This window comes from Thermobia domestica, chromosome 3 (assembly GCF_964235325.1).
Source record: "Thermobia domestica chromosome 3, izTheDome1.hap1.1, whole genome shotgun sequence".
In the NCBI taxonomy this organism is placed as follows: Eukaryota; Metazoa; Arthropoda; class Insecta; order Zygentoma; family Lepismatidae; genus Thermobia; species Thermobia domestica.
Window position 1 is genome coordinate 124,506,451 of NC_137456.1, and position 20,045 is coordinate 124,526,495.

General features: G+C 34.1%; 1 protein-coding gene across 1 annotated transcript in view; it reads left to right on the plus strand.

The window, feature by feature from the left end:
* The window catches only part of LOC145680703 (heat shock 70 kDa protein 4L-like), a 119,902-nt gene that overhangs the window by 41,609 nt on the left and 58,248 nt on the right, over positions 1-20,045 (plus strand). Inside the window, exons 2-7 of the mRNA XM_081751622.1 lie at positions 1,915-2,113; positions 4,271-4,393; positions 8,818-9,051; positions 11,632-11,876; positions 13,762-13,838; positions 17,051-17,306. Of these exons, the coding sequence (XP_081607748.1) occupies positions 1,915-2,113; positions 4,271-4,393; positions 8,818-9,051; positions 11,632-11,876; positions 13,762-13,838; positions 17,051-17,306 (1,134 nt within the window). The remainder of the gene's footprint in view (positions 1-1,914; positions 2,114-4,270; positions 4,394-8,817; positions 9,052-11,631; positions 11,877-13,761; positions 13,839-17,050; positions 17,307-20,045) is intronic.

A 20,045-nucleotide genomic window follows, 5' to 3' on the forward strand; every position in this document is an offset into this window, starting at 1 on the left:
GTTTTGTTCAGATGTTGACGCTTGCCGTAACAACAACAAAACGCTTAAATGAAAGCAAAGTAATTCGTGTTTCAATATCGTAAAGAAAATTACTGTTTTCTCCAAAGTGTACTGTGGCAGCAATTGCAGTATCTTCGGCGAATATGAAAGTGGGTTCTCTCAGATGCACGTTATAGTAACTTTATCTGAATTTCTGTGCGGAAAATTGTGTACTGATGTGTATCATAGTTACCGCCTCTTACACAGTTTAACAATAGCAAATACGTGGACTAACGGCCGCTCTTATATTCTGTGGTTGATACGAAAAGAATGCAATCTAGAGACAGTGAAGGTGTCGGACGATATGTGTAGCTGTTGCAGTAATTGTCGTGAGTAACGATACCTTTTCTTGCAGAAAAAAAGCATTGGTTAATACCATTCATCAATTATAGACGTAGCGCTTTTTTTCTTGCGTCAAATCTACTGTCGCTTAAAAAAAAAAAAAAAGTTTCTTCTCAATAGTTTGCTTTTTTTGTAGGTTATTTACAGAAATCATGGTATAGAATTCACTCAGAACTTGTAGGTTATTTACAGAATTAGAGCGCACACAATGCAAGTAAATCTAATAACTAAAAACCAAAACAGCTGATTCAAAAAAACAAAAAGAAAAATAGCTGATACAAAAGAAATATATGAATCGCGAATGTCACATGCACCAACTCACACACACACACATTATATATATATATATATATATATATATATATATATATATATATATATATATATATATATAATATGCTTAAAAAATACATTCCAAATCATCCGTCTTGGTTGTAAGCAATACGCGGTGAACACAATATCAATCATACGTTCTGGAAAGCAAACCTTAAAACCCGCCAGATGTAGGATCAACATGTAACAGAAGTTAAAAGTCAAAGAACGTCAAAACTAACACATTGCCAGTTTTACACCCAGAAATGTTTACTGGGAGGAGTCCAAAGTATTTGAGAGGGGTCCAGTACGTCTATGTAATATGGATCCTCTCTAATTCTGATCCCGAAAGGACGATAGGTAATTCGTAATAACTGTCACCTATATTTTCAGGAAAAATGATACAATGATTAACTTTTATAAGAAAAGAAAGAGTACATGATGAGGGGTAAAATAAAATATTTAGCCTACATCAATCATTTCTCTGTTAAACAAGTATAGTTCGTTAGGAAAATCTACAAATGTTAGTCGAGTTTCAAAATTTTTGGGAGGTCCGGACCCGGTGGAGCCCCCTTGTGGCTACGCCCCTAAGCATTGCTAACTAGTCCCAAATTCAATATTAGAGGGTGGATACTATGTCCCAAAATTAATTTCAAACTGTAATCCCGTGAGAGGTAACTTTGCCTTTAGTGTGAAAAAATGAATTACAGAAAATTCCCGCTCCCCTTAAAACCAAGCTTTTCAAAAACTGAAACACGTGTTCACCTACTTTTGATGAGTTTATATACCTTGTCTGATCTTCCTAACTTGTCGAGCTTGTGATACTGTTTTTTTTTTTTTTTTTTTTTTTTTTACATCACTTTTAAGCCCTGTATCCCCTCCCCTAGGATGCGCCCTTATATCAAAGTGATATCAAGGCTCATAGCGAGTTACTTTTTTTTTTTTTTTTTTTTTTTCAAATTTGTCGCTAAAAGTTACTTTCTTGGGAGGTAAAGTGACTATTTCGTGAGATTTATGTTTTACACTGGCAGTTTTCTAAGAAAAATATAAAAATAAGTTATCATTGATTAAGTTGCAACATTAGTAAGTTACACATTTATTGTATATTTTTTCAGCAACATAAATTGTTGCACAACCGGAAAATATGTACTTGAATTTTGTGAATCAAAGATAAATTATTCATTTGTTATTTGCTTACATTATGTATATACTTTTTTGCAGATCATTTGTAGCATTCACTGGGAAAAACAGAATTCTGGGCGTCGCAGCAAAAAATCAAATGGTAACCAATATGAAAAACACCATTCATGGCTTCAAAAGACTTCTAGGAAGAAAATTTCAGGATCCATTCGTTCAACAGGAAATAAAATCATTACCATACAAAGTTATACAACAACCAAATGGTGGAATAGGAATTAGGGTAAGCGCGTGAAAAACATTGATTAAAGCTTAGTCTGACCTAAACATCAGTTGTTCATTGTGGAAAAACATCGAAGAGTGAAATAATGTATGGCTGTTCTGGAAGCGGACTGATAGCGTTGTGGTTAACGCATTGGCACGGTACGCTGAAGATTCTGGGTTCAAGTCCCGGTCAAGACATGCACATTTTCACTCTTTGTGTATTATCTGTTGTTCATATTTAACTCATAGTATGCTCTTCATTCCATATAGTTAATAAATAATATATAAAAAAACATCATGAAATAGTTCTGGACATTTGTTCTCATGATATGTTTTTGTAGGATTTATTAATTTATTATTACTATTATTATTTTCTGTATGAGATGCGAACTAATTATGTAAAGTGAATTGCATAAATTGAAGCCTGAATCTCTGACACGTGTAATTTTATTATTTTTTTTAAAAAAAGATCTTAATTTCCCAAACGTATGTTAAGTACAATGTAAGTTTATTTACACACACACACACACGTTTGGACATACGTACGTTTGGAAAATTAAGATCTTCCATACAAAATACGCCAGCACAGGTCGACCATTTGTATGTATTTATTTGTTCCTTTATTGAGCTACTTCCTCTTCTGTTTTATAGATAAAAATTACATTTCTTTTCTAATGTATTCACTTTCCTTTAGAAATGCTCGTTAACTTTCTTCCCTATCCCAAAATATTTTACTGAAAAGTCTCAGGACTGGAAAGGATAACAACGTTCAAATGTATAAGAACCACATTTATTTCAGTCATATTTCCCAGTTGTACCTACTGGTTTGAAAATTGCAGCTGAAAATGGGAGGAGAGAGGAACTTGTGAAATTATAACTTTAGATACTATCTCTCGTCTTAAAAACAATGTCAGTTTTCGCTTTAATACGAAGTAGAGACGAAGTGGTACTTTGCTGCATCGAACTACAGTATGGAAACTCAGATTGATCTTCAGATCTTAAGTGATCTTGAAATTAGGAATTCCTAGATTTTACTATTTTCAAACTTTTTTTCAGTATCTCAGTGTGGTAAAACAGGAAAAGTTTCTCTTTCCTCAGTTGAAGACCTTATACTACCAACAAACGGTAGAGATGTCAAAATTGAGATCCGTTACCAACAGTTTATTTGATATACAGTAAATGATTTACTACAACTCATTCCAGTCTTTTTCACAGAGTATGAAGATATTCTTGTGTATCATTCCCCCTTCACATTTTATTTTATTTTTAATCTGATTTAGATCATTTCAGCGACGCATTTGCTGAACTAATTAAAATTCTATATTGAAACATGTGCGCTGTTGCCATTGTTCTTCACCGTGTAGTAAATAAATTAATAATACAAAAGATAAAAAAAGGAAGTGTCGAGATTTACTTAATCAACAGGAAGTTTAGAATTTCTGAGGTTGTTACAAGTACAGTAATAATTAGTTAATTGCTAGTACTAAAAATACTAAGCCACACGATTAGGTGGCATATGAGTAAAATTGTTTGGCAGGTAGGAGATACATTTTTTTCATAGGGTTTTGCACTAATTTTCCGGTAATAGTTTTTTTTTAGCTTACTTGCTACTGCTGTTGGGGACAATCTTCGTTTGTAGTAAGATTTTCAGCTACGTCCATTTGTAATAAATATCAAGTGTATACAAAGCAAGAGCGTAGGATAACTATCGAATGGAACGTTATAGGAGGAAATTGAGAACTTAGGGGAAGATTGAGTACCGAATTTTTTTGGGACTATGACATATGAGTAGTCCCCGGGATGGTCTGGTGAACTTCACACTAGCGGGGGACGAATGTATCTTCATTATCATTACTAGGAAGATAGTAGTGTAATAATTTTTACCGTACTCAATTAAATTTTTCATAACATCATTTGGATTTACACAAAGTAGTTATGTCCAGAACACGCCCACTATAATTATTTTGGTAATGATATTAAATACTTGGTGCTGAAAGTAGTTTCTCTTTAATTGAAAAACATGCTTTTGTAATGTAAGGGGTCCGATAACAAATGCATTTCTATATTGATTAAACCATGTTACGCTGTTGCCATAATTTTAAAACTAACTTTTTATAATACATTAAAGGTAATGTGCTTACAGTTATTAACTTGTTGATCCTTTCTTTATTTGTAGGTCAATTATTTAGGTCAAGAACATACATTTTCGCCAGAACAAATTACAGGCATGTTGTTTACGAAATTAAAGGAAATCTCAGAAACGGCATTGAAGACAAAAGTTCACGACTGCGTAATATCGGTAAGTACTTTCAAGAGAGGTATGAAAATTTCTCAGGGAAATGGGATCGAACATGAGGAAGCTTCAAAATCGGATAAGCTGTTTGAAACCATCATAGGAACTTTGTTTACAGGCAAGGGAATAAAAATTCAATGTTTAGCTTTATTGTACTTAGTTACTTAGTGATACTTAGTTGTTGTACAAAGAAAAGGAATGAGAAGTGCCCAGTGTATAATGAGAGGTGGTATGCGATCCTTGGTGGGAAAGCCAATTGAATAAGGTGGACACTTGTGAGAGAATGGAAACAACTCCCCAGAGATGCTTGCTTGTATCTTGAATGCGAAACTCTCAGAACACAAGTAGTCACGTTGAGCCACCACTATTGTTGATGTAAACCTTAAGGTCTCCCTCTATTATTCAGACAGTGGTCTTCTTTCACAACTGGAAAAATCATCTGTCTTCGTGGGTCCCATGAACTATGATGCAGGAATATTTGGGTAGAGACAAAAAACTTGGCTCTTGAATGAAATTTTAATATTGATAATCAAAATAGTCCCTATGTAAATCTATTCTAAAGCTGTTTAAAAAAATTGCCCGATTTAAAGATTTACATAGGTCTCATAGTTCATGTGGTCTACCTTGCGGGACTTGAACGTTGTGATTCATATGCTACGAATGTAGTAGCGTGTCCACCTAAAGTGAGGAACGGAGCCAAAGGCTACCAGCAGATTACTCATTTACAGGGCGGTAATATTTACAGTCATCTGCCTAGAAACCACCGACCGACATCTGCCTGAAATAGAAAACATTATCATACACTGTATGCACATTGTACTTACCCCTCTTCGTGTCAACGTACCAGGACATCAGAATGTCCTCCAGAAATAAAAGGAATTCCAAAGTAGGTGTGATGTTTTGAATTTTAATTTCACTTAAAAAATATATATATATATATCACTGCACACTTCTTCATGTAAATGGAAAGAAAAAAAAACAATAAATTTTTGTAGCTTCTTCAAAATGACAAATGTCTGGGGCCACACTTGATCTATATTAACGATGATTTGTCCTTGTGTATGGTGTCCTCTTCTTGGCGATGTCTTCTTATGACATGTACTTTTCCCCTTTTGTACGTGCACTCCCTTCTTCACATTAGGAAGGTTTCTTGTCGACTATCTGCTGCACATCTTCCCCGATTATATAACGCTTAGAAAGTAACTACTAAGCTATAGTATTGTTCTGGTAGTAGTTTTACAGCTTGTATGACACAGATTAATCACACGTAATGACTGTGATGATGCGAGTGGTAAACAAGCCCCACAAAATTATATGGTCGAATTCACAACACTTAAGTTATGATGAACATTTTCTGTGTTGGGCGGTTTAAAAAACCTACTCCTTTCGGTAAGTTCTGTAATAGTTCCAACATTGTCAGAGAGAGTATTAAAAATTGACTAACATGAGTTCACTGATCTGTCAGAGAGAAGTTTTGAAGAGTACTGTTCATCGTGTGTATATCGGTTGCACTGAACACCTTCACTTATTAATATATAATTGTAAAATTTATAGGATAATGTCATTTGATAGTAGTAGTAGTGTGATGTATCATGAACATCCCCTGACTATCTCACAATAAAAAAAATGAAGCTAGTTTAATATTAACTAGTTATGCTTAATAAATCGACTATCTCACTCCCGAGATCAATACTGGCATTCGTACCATTGAGCTAACATGATGCCTAAGTCGGTAGGTGATATATAGGAGATATCCCCCTTTTTATATATATAAGTATTGTAAAAATTAAAGTTGTAGTTCCGTAGTTCACCTTCGTAGTTCCGTATCTTGGACCGAAGTGTGTCATAACCGCCCCGTCAACCGTAGCTATTCAACTGCTAGGAGCTCCAAAAAGGTAGACTCCCTTTCTATGTGCAGTTTTCTGTATGGGCCAACAGTTTTGCCCTGACAACAATTTCGGGTTTCTGAAATGAGGTCATGACTTGGAACGTTAATGTTTTTACATGACATGTAGTGAGAATATTGACCACATACATATCAATGTCTCACCATTTATATACATCTTTTCTAAACAAACTGATATCTTTTGACACACTAACAATGCTTTATAATATATATACGACATTAAAAGAAAAACATAATTAAAAACTTCCAACTTCCTCACTCCACAAATAACAAGCTTGACAGGTGGAGACACCTATGCGAAAAACAGGCAGGTCGCCCAGCAGAAAAAAAACTGAAGGGATGTAAACACAATACAAATTTCAAGTTATTTACACTCATCCCTGCTTAGCCATGTATTACAGTTACTGTTTAAACATTATAACACTTACAAAATATATTTAACAAGAAAAATATAGTATAAAACCTATTTACATTGTCATATGGAGGCGTACTACACTTTTAAAAAATATTGGTGCATTGACCAAAGGGGAACATCTTCCATTTGCAGACGAACATCGCTCGCACGGCCCCAAGAATTGTCTGTAAATAGTGCTTCTAAATGGTACAATTAAGGGATATAATACTTTCGGACATAGAACATACCGTTCTGAGAAAACATAATGGCTATTTCGGTGTATCCAAGAACCTTTGTAGTTTTAATTATATTTAATAAACAACTTAGCCAAATTACATTTTCAAATTTTGTATCACTACGCTTCTGGCTGGCCAGGTCGGACAAGAGGGGAGACGAAGCAAGACGTATGAAGTGAGAAAAAACGTCATGAGCAGAAGAAATGACAAATCATTATTCCAATAAAAAAAATAACACTTGAATGTTACTAAAATACAAAAGAAATGTTCTCGTCTTCTTGGCGCTGAACACAAGTGTTTCTTACTCGTAGTTAACCATATTAGAGTTGAAGTAGTAGCATTGTCCTATCATAGGTAGCTTAAAATAATACAATCTCTGGACCTGAGTGCCATGTTTAGATGGAAACAGTTGTACTCTCCTCTCTGATGTTCAGGAGTATTTCGCTGGAGGCTAAGAGTTTGGTTAGCAGATGGGAGATGATTTTGAAACTTTCAAGAAAGAAAAGAAAGAAAAAAAAAACGTTGCTTTTGCGAATCTTCCCAATATTTTCCCAACGAAACTGATATGTTAGGCGCTTATACAATGTAGAATGTTAGCTTTAATACTCTAATTTACATGAATAATATGCTTATATGATGTAATATTAATAATATTAAGTTATAAATAATATATAATTTGCATTTTGATATGCAAACTTTTGGATAGCTAATTTGCCTATCAAAATTCAAATTAAGTACGCACATGGTATATACACCAGGGTTGCAAATTTAAAAGCAAAAATGACATATTGTGTGAACTTCATGATGACGATTCCCATATCTCTAAGTATCTGCGTTAATCGTAATATTCGCCTTGTAAACAAGGGATTCTGGGTTCGATTCTCATTTGGGCCACAAAATTTCGCATGTGCAAACTGAGTAGTGGTTCGGATGTTACCTAAGCAGTATGTTCATTCTTTCATTACCACGGTGTTACGTAAGTACGTCAAGCCTAAAATAACCAAACGAAACCGAATTGTCTCGCATCTATCTGCTTGCCTGAATACCTGTTGATTCATAGAGAAGCCAAAGTTACTTTCGCTTAAATTATTGATTAAAAGTTTGCATAACTTATTGACTGCATCTGTAGCGTATCAATTTGACTTTTTTTTAATGATATCTACATACTAAACTCGTAATTCTGTTCAAATTAAGAACAGAGTGAACTCAAAATAGTTCGTATTTTTATTCACTTTTATTTATATGCAAATTAAGTCACTGTATTTCTGACTTAATGAAGAAACTTAATTTTATCTCGTGTAGTCTTTTGAAACTGTCTATTTTTAAAATTTATACCCCTGTACAGTGATTTTACTTGTGCAGTTGCATCTTTTTGTCTTTCTGAAACGACTTAAAATATTCACAAGCATGCAGGATTAGTACAGCGTATTTTTATAAGGTGTCCACAGTGGATGAGTCGGTAGACTCACCGCCTTTGTAAACAAGGAGTCTCAGGTTCGAGTCCAGATGGAGGACAATTTCTCTTTGGTGCAAACTGAGTAGTGATTCGAATTGTTCGTTAAGCTGTAGGCCTTGTCCTTCATAACCCCGCTGTTTAATAAGGACGTTAAGGCTAAATGAACATATTTGTATCCTATGTAATCTAAATGAATAAAGCAAATCTATTTAAACAAACAAAAGAAAGTGTTTTTTGCCAGCCCTGGAAGTTCTAAAGTCGGAAGTTGAGTTTAAACCAGTCGTAGGGAAGAGAATTGATGCCGGTATAGCTGTTCCTTCTTGATTAACTGATCTGATACGTTAACCAAAAGAAGTAATGAGACCAGCATCCTTTTGGCAATAAACCCTAAGGGAAATGTTATTCATTGGAGTTAAAATATATGTACTTTTGTTATAGGTACCTTCTTTCTACACCAATGCAGAGAGAAAAGCTCTTCTGGATGCTGCAGCAATTGCCGGATTGAACGTATTAAGGCTCTTCAATGAAACTACGGCAACATCACTAGCGTATGGAATTTACAAGCAAGATCTGCCTGCTCCCGAAGAGAAACCTCGAAATGTAGTATTCGTAGATTGTGGTCATTCGACCTTACAAGTGTTCGCGTGCTCATTTAATAAAGGGAAACTAAAGGTAAGGGTACGAAAGTACAGTGTAGCCATGTTCAAAGTATTGCTATATTTTCGTAATTTTAAAATCTTTTATGTATAACACGTGACTATTCAACCAAATTTTAAGCTGACAATGTAGTTTCGTACTGTAGTTATTACTTCTAATGAATAATAAACGTAAGCACAACTGGAGATCGTAGTCTTTCATAGTCTTTTTATTCTGAGATTTTATTTACTTATTTCTAAATGATTGCTTTAATAGAATAGAATGAAATTCAAAGAGAACCTGCTTATAGAATTGGAGTTTTATATGACTTCACCTTCACATAACTTTTTTTCGTCTTCTTCACATATATATGGTGTTTGATTGAAGATGGATGTTAACTTTGAGAAGTGATTTGGAGGAAAAATTAGAAAATGTTAATCATATTCATTGCACTCGCTACTCTCTGATTTCTAGACATGTTAGATATCTCCGACGATATTCTTCTGCCTTTCCTTTTATGTAAAGAAATAACTGAATTCAATTGCACCTCGGGGCCGCGGTGGCTCAGTAGTAGTGGTTCACTTCTGGTGCATGGTGTTATATATTACTTGTAGATGAGTGGTGCTAACCAAGACTGTCCCTGTATGAAACAACCACTGAACATTGATATTTCCAGCGTGCTAAACAACTAATGTGCACTATCAATAATACTTCCAACGGAAGGTAGATAGCAAGACAGTGAACAAATACAACATTTGTGGTTCTAATAGCAAAATAAAGTGTGAAGGTGAGGACGTTGTGCTGCACATATATAGCACAAAGGGAAAGAGGATTAAGTCAGAAATATTAATTTTACAGAAGAAGCAATATAACGTTTTGACTAATGTACTAGACTTTTACAAACTTCTTTCGTGAGAGAAATACTTATCCAGAGAAGTTTTGTAATGTACATAATTCACTTTAAACACTTAATCCTGCACTTACGTATTTTAGTAGGCAAATTAATTTTCATCTAAAATAAAGTTCATATAAATTCGGTTTAGACAGATACTGAAGGTATCATTTGAGATTTGAAAATTATCAATTCTAGTTTATTTATTAATATCCTATCAACACTCCATAATTGTTCTTACAGTGTCATGTGAATATTGACAGTAATATTATTGTGTAAGCAATTTTTATTTTAAGAATTAGAAAACCACTACGAGAACATACATACAACTGCTCCCCCCTCATGTGTTGTACTTCCGTGTTAACATAAAATGAATTAAGTGATCACAGGTAATAAAACGAACGTTTCACTAGATGTCATTAATATAAATCATAAATTTCGTATAGCTTCAGTCATCTCAAGCTAATAGGACCGTTCTGAATATAAGAACACAAGTCGACATTTCTTAGTTGATTGTAGATTTCTAGGAGCCGACTTCGGACATTCATGTGACAAGTGCTAAACCACTATAATGAAGAAAATGAAGATGGGAAAACATTGATATATTTACCAAAATATCAAAGAAGGAATATCATTGCTTAACATTTTTTGTGCAAATAATCTATTACATTCACATATCACATGTCAAAATCACATATAGATATAAGATATATTACTATCCGAAAATGAGACATAATCACACACCACTTTAATTTCAACAGTTCTCAAGCAGTGTTCTTGTCCTTTTCTGTAGATGTCCTGTAGAGTTCTTGTTATGAATAGTTTCATTTAAAATAAATAACTAATGGTGTATTCTATATTTTTTAAATGCCGAACGTTATCACTCGCAAATGTACTGACTTAGAACCAGGGAAGCTGATTGAAATCACGAATGTTAACGGGAAAATGTTCAGGTTTTCCGTTTTAAGTGCTGTCAGTGACCTCAAGACAAGACAGTGATGGTTTATATACTTTTGGTTATGGTAAAAGTTCATATACTTTGGAACCTAAGAATTTAAACTTACGAAAGGATAATTTTTGGTTCTTGCATTTATGGATAATACTTAACACTTTCAGCTCCATGTGTATCTTTTTGATACACAGTGAGGGTTTACTGATGGACCACGTGTATCAAATAGATACACATTGGCTGACAGTGTTCATAGCAAACTGTAGTCTGGTCCCGGGATGAAATTTACTCAAACAGGGCTGGGGCTGAAAGTGTTAAACAATGTACAAATCGATTGTTGCAATATGAAAATGTTGTTTACACTAAAATAGACTTCTCATCAATTAATTTTTAGTGGTTCAAGAAATGATTGAGGTGGCGGAAACGATTATAACCATTGCCAGATAAGCCAGAAAAATATAAGATTAGTGGAAGGTTTTGCATACTTCCAATTCAATTAGTGTGCATTGCATTTGTCGTACGTGCAGTTAGTGTTGTGCATTACTAATAATGTACCAATAGTATGCCTAGAACAGCGTGCTTATACGTGCTTAACAGTTTATACTAAGCAGCGACTGGTTAAAATTTTGTCTTCGTGAAATTTCTTGAAATATTTCCAGAACTATTCTTTCAGTAATGAATATAGTAGTTTTAGCAGTTCTTTTCAGTCAGTTTGATTTCAGGGAAGGCGATTGTCTAACAACATTTACGTACTTATTTTATTATTGTTTTTCAGATGTTAAGCAGTGCTTCTGATCCATCATTGGGTGGGCGTGATTTTGATCGTATACTAGCTGACTATTTCTGTAACGAATTTGCATCTAAATATAGAATTAATCCCCACAATAATATACGTGCATATCTGAGACTGCTTGGAGAAGTAGAAAAACTCAAAAAACAAATGTCGGCAAACTCAACAAAACTTCCGATGAACATAGAATGCTTCATGGATGACAAAGATGTTCATGGAGATATGAAAAGGTAAGATAATTAGATTTTTCATTGACTATTAAATTTTGTTCGAAAGCAGTTTTATGAAATAAACTGTTAAGAAATCAATAAATTATTACTGTGTTATTTAATGAGAAGAGCAAGTTTTTTTTCTTCTTTATTCTACAAGAAAAGATTTAACTCTGTCGAATATTTCCTTTTCCTTAGTCTTTAATAGCAGTGTAAGAAATCCTGCTATCGATGTCTACTTTTGTTTGGGTTCTGCGTTAGCTGAAGATATAATATTATTAATTAACTTTAGTATTTTATTTTTCGTAGCTACGTAGTTGATTTTCAGTTTACACCAGGATGTATCTAGCTGTATGTACAGTGAGAAACAATATTAAGTATAGGTTGGAACTATCATTTTTTATACTTATAATCTATTCTTAATATTGTTTCTGACTGTACAATCTAGTCTTTTCTTCGAGCATGAATTTTAGATGTGAAATTCATAAGTGAAATGAATGTGTAAAACCTAATTCAGCCATCATAAATCTCAACCACATAAATAACGATTGTAATAATTTTCCGATGAGTTATAAATAATTGGTCTTACATCTCCAATAATATTGTCATTCCCACCACATTTGCACTATTTGTTACTCAATTATCATTTATAAAATCATTGCTTTGCTTCAGTATTGGTCCATTTGCTAAGGAAAAAGTACAGATTGTATTTTTGTCTGCGAATGAACATGCACAAATAAAACATTTTTATTAATGTTAACGACGACGTGTATGCTTCATTTTGTGAAGGAATGGCTTGAAAAAGTGGTAGGTATTCAAGTGCTGAAAATAGTATTACGGAAATGGATAATCACAGAACTGATTTTGAAATTACTTATGAGATATTAAATGTTTGTGTTGTTGTTGATTAAAACTATCGTAAAAGCTATGAAATTCGTAGATGGATAGCTCACCTCCCCATTCATTCTCCCTCTACGTATTCGTTTGTCGAGTACTTCAAAACATTCCGAAAACCATCAAGAATTGGGGACTGCAAACAGAGAGGTTATACTTCATCTTAGTTTTGGAACGAAATAATAACTGAATCTCGAATTAAAATCCCACCTTCAAGTAACCTGGAAATTTGAGAGGAAAGAGAACCAGTTTTACTATGCGTAAACCAGTTTATTGCTATTTCACAAATACGTAATTAAGATAAATAATTGGTAAATTATATATTATCTTCACAGTTTTTGAATGCTATCGGTTGGAGATGAAAAGTTATACAGTAGAACTTACATCCTCTGATCAAGACTAACTAGGTATTTGATTATAACACGGTACAACAAGCCCTTTGAAAGAAAACATCAGTATCGTCGTCGGGAAAGCAACTCTTCTTGTCAGTTGTTGATTTCTTAAGTCAACTAACGAATTCTGTATGTCGAGGAACATCTAGTGGGGTGGTCGTATTATGGGGAAGCAATCAGACTTCAACACTTGGATCGAGACTTGCATTGCAAGAAAGTATCAGTTTCAGGACAATATATTTGCATTGAAACTGAAGGGATTGAATTGGAGTAGACGTTTTTTTTAAATTTAGCTTTAGGGCTGTAGATACAGTTCTCAGTTTCTTGGTTTAAATAAATAAATGTCCCTAAACTGCTATTATATTATTTCAGTATAAGCTTTTCTATTAGACTAGTTTAAATATTTATTCAATTCATGAAAATTTTCACATACGATTGAAAATATCATGTATTGATATTGTATATTGTATTCTCGTGCTTCATAATTTCATGCAGAGATGTAGTTAACTGCACATTACATTCATACTAACCATTATTACTTGCGTTAGTCAGATTGAAGTTTTGAGTGAAATGAGCTGATTACGTTATTTTTCTAAAGGTCTTTAACTTTATTATGGCAGGTCGCAGATGGAGGAACTATGTGGACATCTGTTCCAGAGAGTTGAAAAAACACTACGGAAATGCCTTGATGATTCAAGTAAGTACAGCATTGAAGATAACGTTTTAAGAGTAATACTCTTTTTAGTTCTAGTAAAGACAGTAAATTGAAATATAATACTGCTAGGAATTTGTTTATACTAGACGTAGAAGTAACCATTAAGCAAAACAAATCAGAAGCTAAAGGATTTCGTCTTCCAGCTACTGCAATAACAAACTTCAAAATTATTTTAACGTAACATTGGTTCTGTATTTTATTGATCAGTTTCCCACAAGAACTATGCATTATGACCATGTTGGCTGCAATGTCGGTGATCGGTCATCCAAATTAGTATACAAGACGTCATGACACTAGCTGACTCCGTACGTAGTCGTTATCCCTATACATACTCTTTACTGACTTCTAATCAATTTCAAAATTTCAGCCAGGATTATTAGTAAATTTTAAGTCTGATCCCATATCATCCGAATCAACAAAGCACAGTACAGAATCCTATTAACAACACAATATGTAATATATAATCTTTTAATGTACATTTGAAGCTTTCTGCCTCCAAGCAATTTTCAACAAATTATGTTCCCGTTAGGAATGTACAGATATATCGGTATCGGTGATATCGGCCACTTTTTGGAGTATCGGTATCGGCAAATGGACACGATATCTTGTTAATGAGCTACAAGTGTTTCCCTCGGAGCAAGAGATGTTTTGAGAAAATCTTAAGGGAATTCATATCTCAAAATCTCCGTTGGGTAAACAAATACGTACATCCATTTCCTGAATTCCTGTACGTGTTTTTTCTTATTCATATCTTCCTTCACCACCCCTTTATCAGGATAGTGTTATGGCTATTGACCTCCAATAACAAATCGTGGGAATCCATGCTTCTTTGTCTCGAGAACATCTGCCTCTCATATGGGAATATGAAAGAGTTAAGAAAAATGACAAAACGTATTTTGCGTGGCCAAGATACTCAGGTAAATGTATCATTATCGTCATTGGGTAAACATTGCTTCAATGCGGCCAACTTCCAAGATAGACAGATGGCCAACTTACAGAGTAATAAGTGACGAATGTCTTATGAGAAAATGCAGGTTCAAGACGAACCAGGCCAAGATAAGCAGGTGGCCAAGTTGACAGGTTTTACTGTTAATAGTTTTACCGTTTTCGACTTCTCTTAAATAACCCTTTTATTCTTTTATATATATATATATATATATATATATATATATATATGGTATACACAGTAACACCTGGTTCAGCACGCATAATTTTGTAAACTATAAAAATTTGTAACGGTAGTATCCGTTTGCATTATATGTATGTAATAGACTAGTAAATACAATGTAACTATCGAAGTACATTATCACTCTAAATATATCAATCACTGACGCTTAAAATTAATTTTACACTATATAAGTATTTGCTGGTTTTTAGTTCATTTTATGTGAGCTGAATTAAATTTAGAGGAAATATATTTTTTGTGTGGAACCTAATATGAAATTCTGCTTTTTGTCTTTGAATGTCAAATTTTGGCCTTTATATATAATATACCCTATTACAATGTTAATCAATTCATTATTTTGAGAATTCCTGATAATGTATAAGAAATATGTCCAAAAGTATCGGTGACGGTATCGGCATCGGGTATCGGTGAAAAAGTGGTATCGGTACATCCCTAGTTCCCGTCCGACTGAAGGCTGGGATGAGATCATAATATGGGGAATAACATTAATCTCAGAGGTGCCAGTTTTTGTTCACTGATCAGTTTGTATATAAAATTAACGGGTAACTGATTGTGAATAATGAATGAGAAGGTGACAATTAGCCTTTAGTAGTCCATAATATTAATGTATTAGCATCAATGGGCGGTTGGTGGTAGTGGTTAAAGCACAAGGTCCAGGTAGGATTTGCGTTTGACCGATATTCTGAGGTATAGGGTGGAATAAATACTGAATTGTTTCTTCTACGATGAGTGTAGCGCAAGGAAAACAATCTACAGTATGTTTTCTTTGTACGTAAAACACAGCCAATATCAACTGTTATTACATGAACAGGCTATCGGCATCTTAAACACTGTAATATTACAGTGCAGCAGAAAGAAAGAGACTATTTAAACTTAACGGGGAAAAAACATCACAATATTTAGCATGTTGTTTCTTGTGTTAAGAGGTTCAGAACTTTTAGTAGACATGCAGTGTGAGTCGTTGGAACAACACGCATACGCAGTCACGTGAAGTTTCGATACACGTCGTCAGTAGCCATGGAGCGTTAGTCTGATGATCAACGCGCGTTTGCTTTATTTATTTTTTCTCCAAAAACAAAGACTGCAATAACAATGCAGCATAAGTTTAGGGTCATTTTAATATTCGGAGAAATGGGGAAAATGCAGACGCGACCCACTAGTCTGAATTGGGTGAGGAATTTCCGAGCCACATCTTCAGCGAAGGTAAAATCGCCAGATAGCCCATGTTCTGTGCGTACAAAGGCAAACTTAGAAAGGATGCAAGAGGCAATTGTACGAAGTCTCTGGCATATTGCGCTTCACCTTGCCATGTGACTAGCTATGTCAGACGGAAGTATGTGAAGGATATTGCACCAGGACTTACGCTTCCATCCATACAAAATTCAATTGATTCACCAGTTAGTCCTCAAGATTACAATGTGTCCATTCAATTTTTCCGCAGGTTAATGGGATTAATGGAAGAGAACGACACACATCCACATCAGTTAATATCAATAAGCACAGTTGTTGTTATTGGGCACCCGAAAACCCACGGTTGATTCATGAGGTGCCCCTTTCATAGCCCGAAAGAAACGATGAGGTGTTACTTCGGTAACAGAAAATCGTAGGTCAACTGTTGACATGATTATTTGATGTTTTTGAAACTTTTTCATGATTTTTTACCTTCAGAATACAATTATCATTATTATTATTTGTGTCACATAAAAAGATGGGACATACTGTTGTTCCTTTTTTAAGATTGAAAAGTTTAAAGGCAGTCTGAATTTCCAGACACAAAAGACGTGGAAAAAAAAATCTGAACATTTCTACACGAAGGTAGTCATTTTCAAATATGATTGTAATAGAGCAAGGGATTTTTTTATCATGCGATATTCAGTTTTTTTAAGAACATATCAGTGATTCCACTGTTTTTCATTAATATATATATATATATATATATAAATTTGTAAGAAGGAATACTGAATTGATAGTACATTTGTTTTCTAATTCATAAAATTTTCTTTCGTAGAATTGCGACCGGAGGATATATACGCTGTAGAAATTGTAGGCGGATCTAGTCGTATACCTGCTATCAAGACTTTAATTGAACATGTTTTTGGAAAGCCTCCAAGCACCACTTTGAACCAGGATGAAGCTGTTGCACGTGGATGTGCGCTGCAATGTGCAATGCTTTCTCCAGCAATTAGAGTTCGTGATTTCAGTGTCACTGATATACAACCCTATCCGATCAAGTTAGTTTGGGATGCGGCTATGGGAGAAGATGGGTAAGTAGAAAGCTAAAACGCAGCTAGTTATAAGGGTTATCATATTCCGAAATGACGTTCTTTGAGTACAAATAGTAAAACGTGTCTTTAAATGTGAAATATCTGAAATTAGACAACACATTTGAGTCTTTAGACAATGCAAACAGATCAGGGAGTTTCAGAAAATGTATATGGACGGAAATTCTTACTTTCAAAATGCGAACATGTCCACATAAATGCTGACATATGATAACCTTTGGTAAGAGAAATAAATTTAAACTATTTTATGTTGAGGAATAGAAATGAACAAGTTTTAAAAATCCACTTTATCTCCTCGCTGTTAAACGTTTTGTAGGTCACCGAGGATATAAAGCAGGGTGAATGAAAATAAGTATTAAAGAGAACAAAGCAAACTTTTAGTTTTCAAATAAGTGCGTTAATGGGGAAAATTAGATTAGACTGTTCGAAATGCTTGGGAATGTTTCACATAAATTACTTAGTAATTATTTAAGTAAACAAGACTAAACTAGTCATTCAACATAATTAGAGAAGAAAGCAGTGTTTTCAACTAGTAAAAGAAATACTCATATAACTGTGTATGACAAAAAAAACTGTCATTAATAGGAATGCTAAAGTTTGACATATGGGCCGCGGTGGCTCAGTGGTAGAAAGTTTACCTCTGGTTTATGGAGTCCCTGGTTCGATCCTAGCTCGCGCAAAGTGAACTTCGTTGTGGACAAACATCGTGTGCGTGGGTTTTTCTTAGGGTTCTCCCGTTTCCTCCCACTTTCTTAATTCCACTATTTCATTCATTTCTCATCATCGTCTCTTTTACCCTAGCCGGCATAATCGTGGGACGTAAAATTGAAAGATTTCATTTCCAAAGTTTGACATAAATAAAGTAATATTTGAATGTGTTGGTGAAGCTATATTATAATGTTCAATGTTGTAGATTGTACGAGTGCAATTTAGTCACTTGAATATATATTTCTGTTGATATTTTGCAATATGCCAAAAGTTGTTTAATGTATTTACGAAAATGAACCGGTTTAAGCAGAAAATTTTGCATAATAAAATCGTTATGCTTATGGGTAACCATACGTATATTATTTCGAACATCACTTTGAGCTTGAACTATATTCTGTTTATTTAAATGGAAAGAGCTCATTGGGTATATGCTACAGTTTTGGGAGAAATGTACATTTGCCTTTAGCGTAATTGCAAGCAGAGAAGTAGTCTTTTTAAGGTGTGACAAAACAGTGGAAATTCTATTGCTATGCGTAATTAGAAATCATTGGATTGTAAATAATTTTAACTAACGATACAGTCTGAATTGAATGTAGTACTTGCATAATCTATCAAGCTTTCGAGAGAGTAGATAGTTTATGATGGCTCACAATTAGATGCCTCGGATAGTCTATCGATTTCGCTCATACATAGTGTGTATCATTACCAAATAAATTTGCTGTAAGTCAACGATCATCCGTTCGAATCTTGTATGATCAGAAGTGTGACTCCTACAGACTTAGTTTGAATAGGTGTCCAGTTCATTGACTTTATTTCGAATAGCTTGTCCGACAATTGATAGTATCTTTCGATGTTTTAGAGAAAGAAAGAAACTAGCAATGCCACAATGTACACCACATGAAGGAATTTGTTTTGTCACAGTGTACATAATGTGAAAATTAAAGTTTTAATTTTTTAACGGCTTTAACAATAGAAGTTAACCCTGTCGCCGTCTACCCGTCAACAGTTCTCCGCATTTCTTCCTGCTTATCATTCCCCACGCAAAAACTGATGTACTTGAGAGGAGACTGGAGGTGGCAATACAAATTTAAATGCACCTCGCCTCCAGTCTCTTCTCATCAGTGCACTTCCTCCACCCTCCATTCCCACTCATGAACTTGCAGTCTCAACCAATTTTCATTATATATAAGATACGTTAATGGCGTGATATTTCCTCAATTAATATGGAAACCAAAAGTTGTAGTAATTTGTATCACTTCCGTTTTTAGTAGAGAGATTAGAATGAAGATAGAATATGTTTTTTAAAACGCTTTGATTGCAGTAAACTGTTTCTCACTATCTGTTACCACTTTCACTCTATAGTGATCAACGTTTAAATCGTAAATTGTTTGTTTAATTCCATGTACTTTTAACTATCATATTATTATGTGCATCTAAGTCAAATTTCATCCCATTGTCTTTGCTATTCTCATGTAAATTTCACTTTTTTTTTTTTTTTTTTTTTTTTTTTTTTTTTTTTTTAATAGTTGTCGTCTTAACTGTTTTTGCACTCTTCTAAATCACTACCTGTTCTTTCGTATACTTTTCTTTGCCTCATAAAATACAGTCTATTATAAAATGTTTCCCAAATTCCTGTCCATTTTGTTTGTGTTGCTGATGTATGTATCAATCTCATATTTGGTCATTTTTTTCTTGGATCTTTTAAATGTTCCGGTTTATTTAATGCTTTTACATTCCCGGACGCTAAAATTGTCTTTTTTTTTCTCAGTTGCTTTTTCCTTGCCTGTACTTTCCGGTTCCGAGACTTGTCTACAGTTTCTTCAGCTTCGTGCTTATAGTGCACATCAAGATTCCTGTCCAGTTTTTCCCGCAAATCCACCAATTTATATTAAGATTAATTAAATATTCAAGGAAAACTATACAGATACTCCAAACATAAACTGATAAAACTTTGATTTTCTTGGAAGTATTTAATGCTCCTGATCTTCCAGCCGTCAACTCACTCAAGTGAAC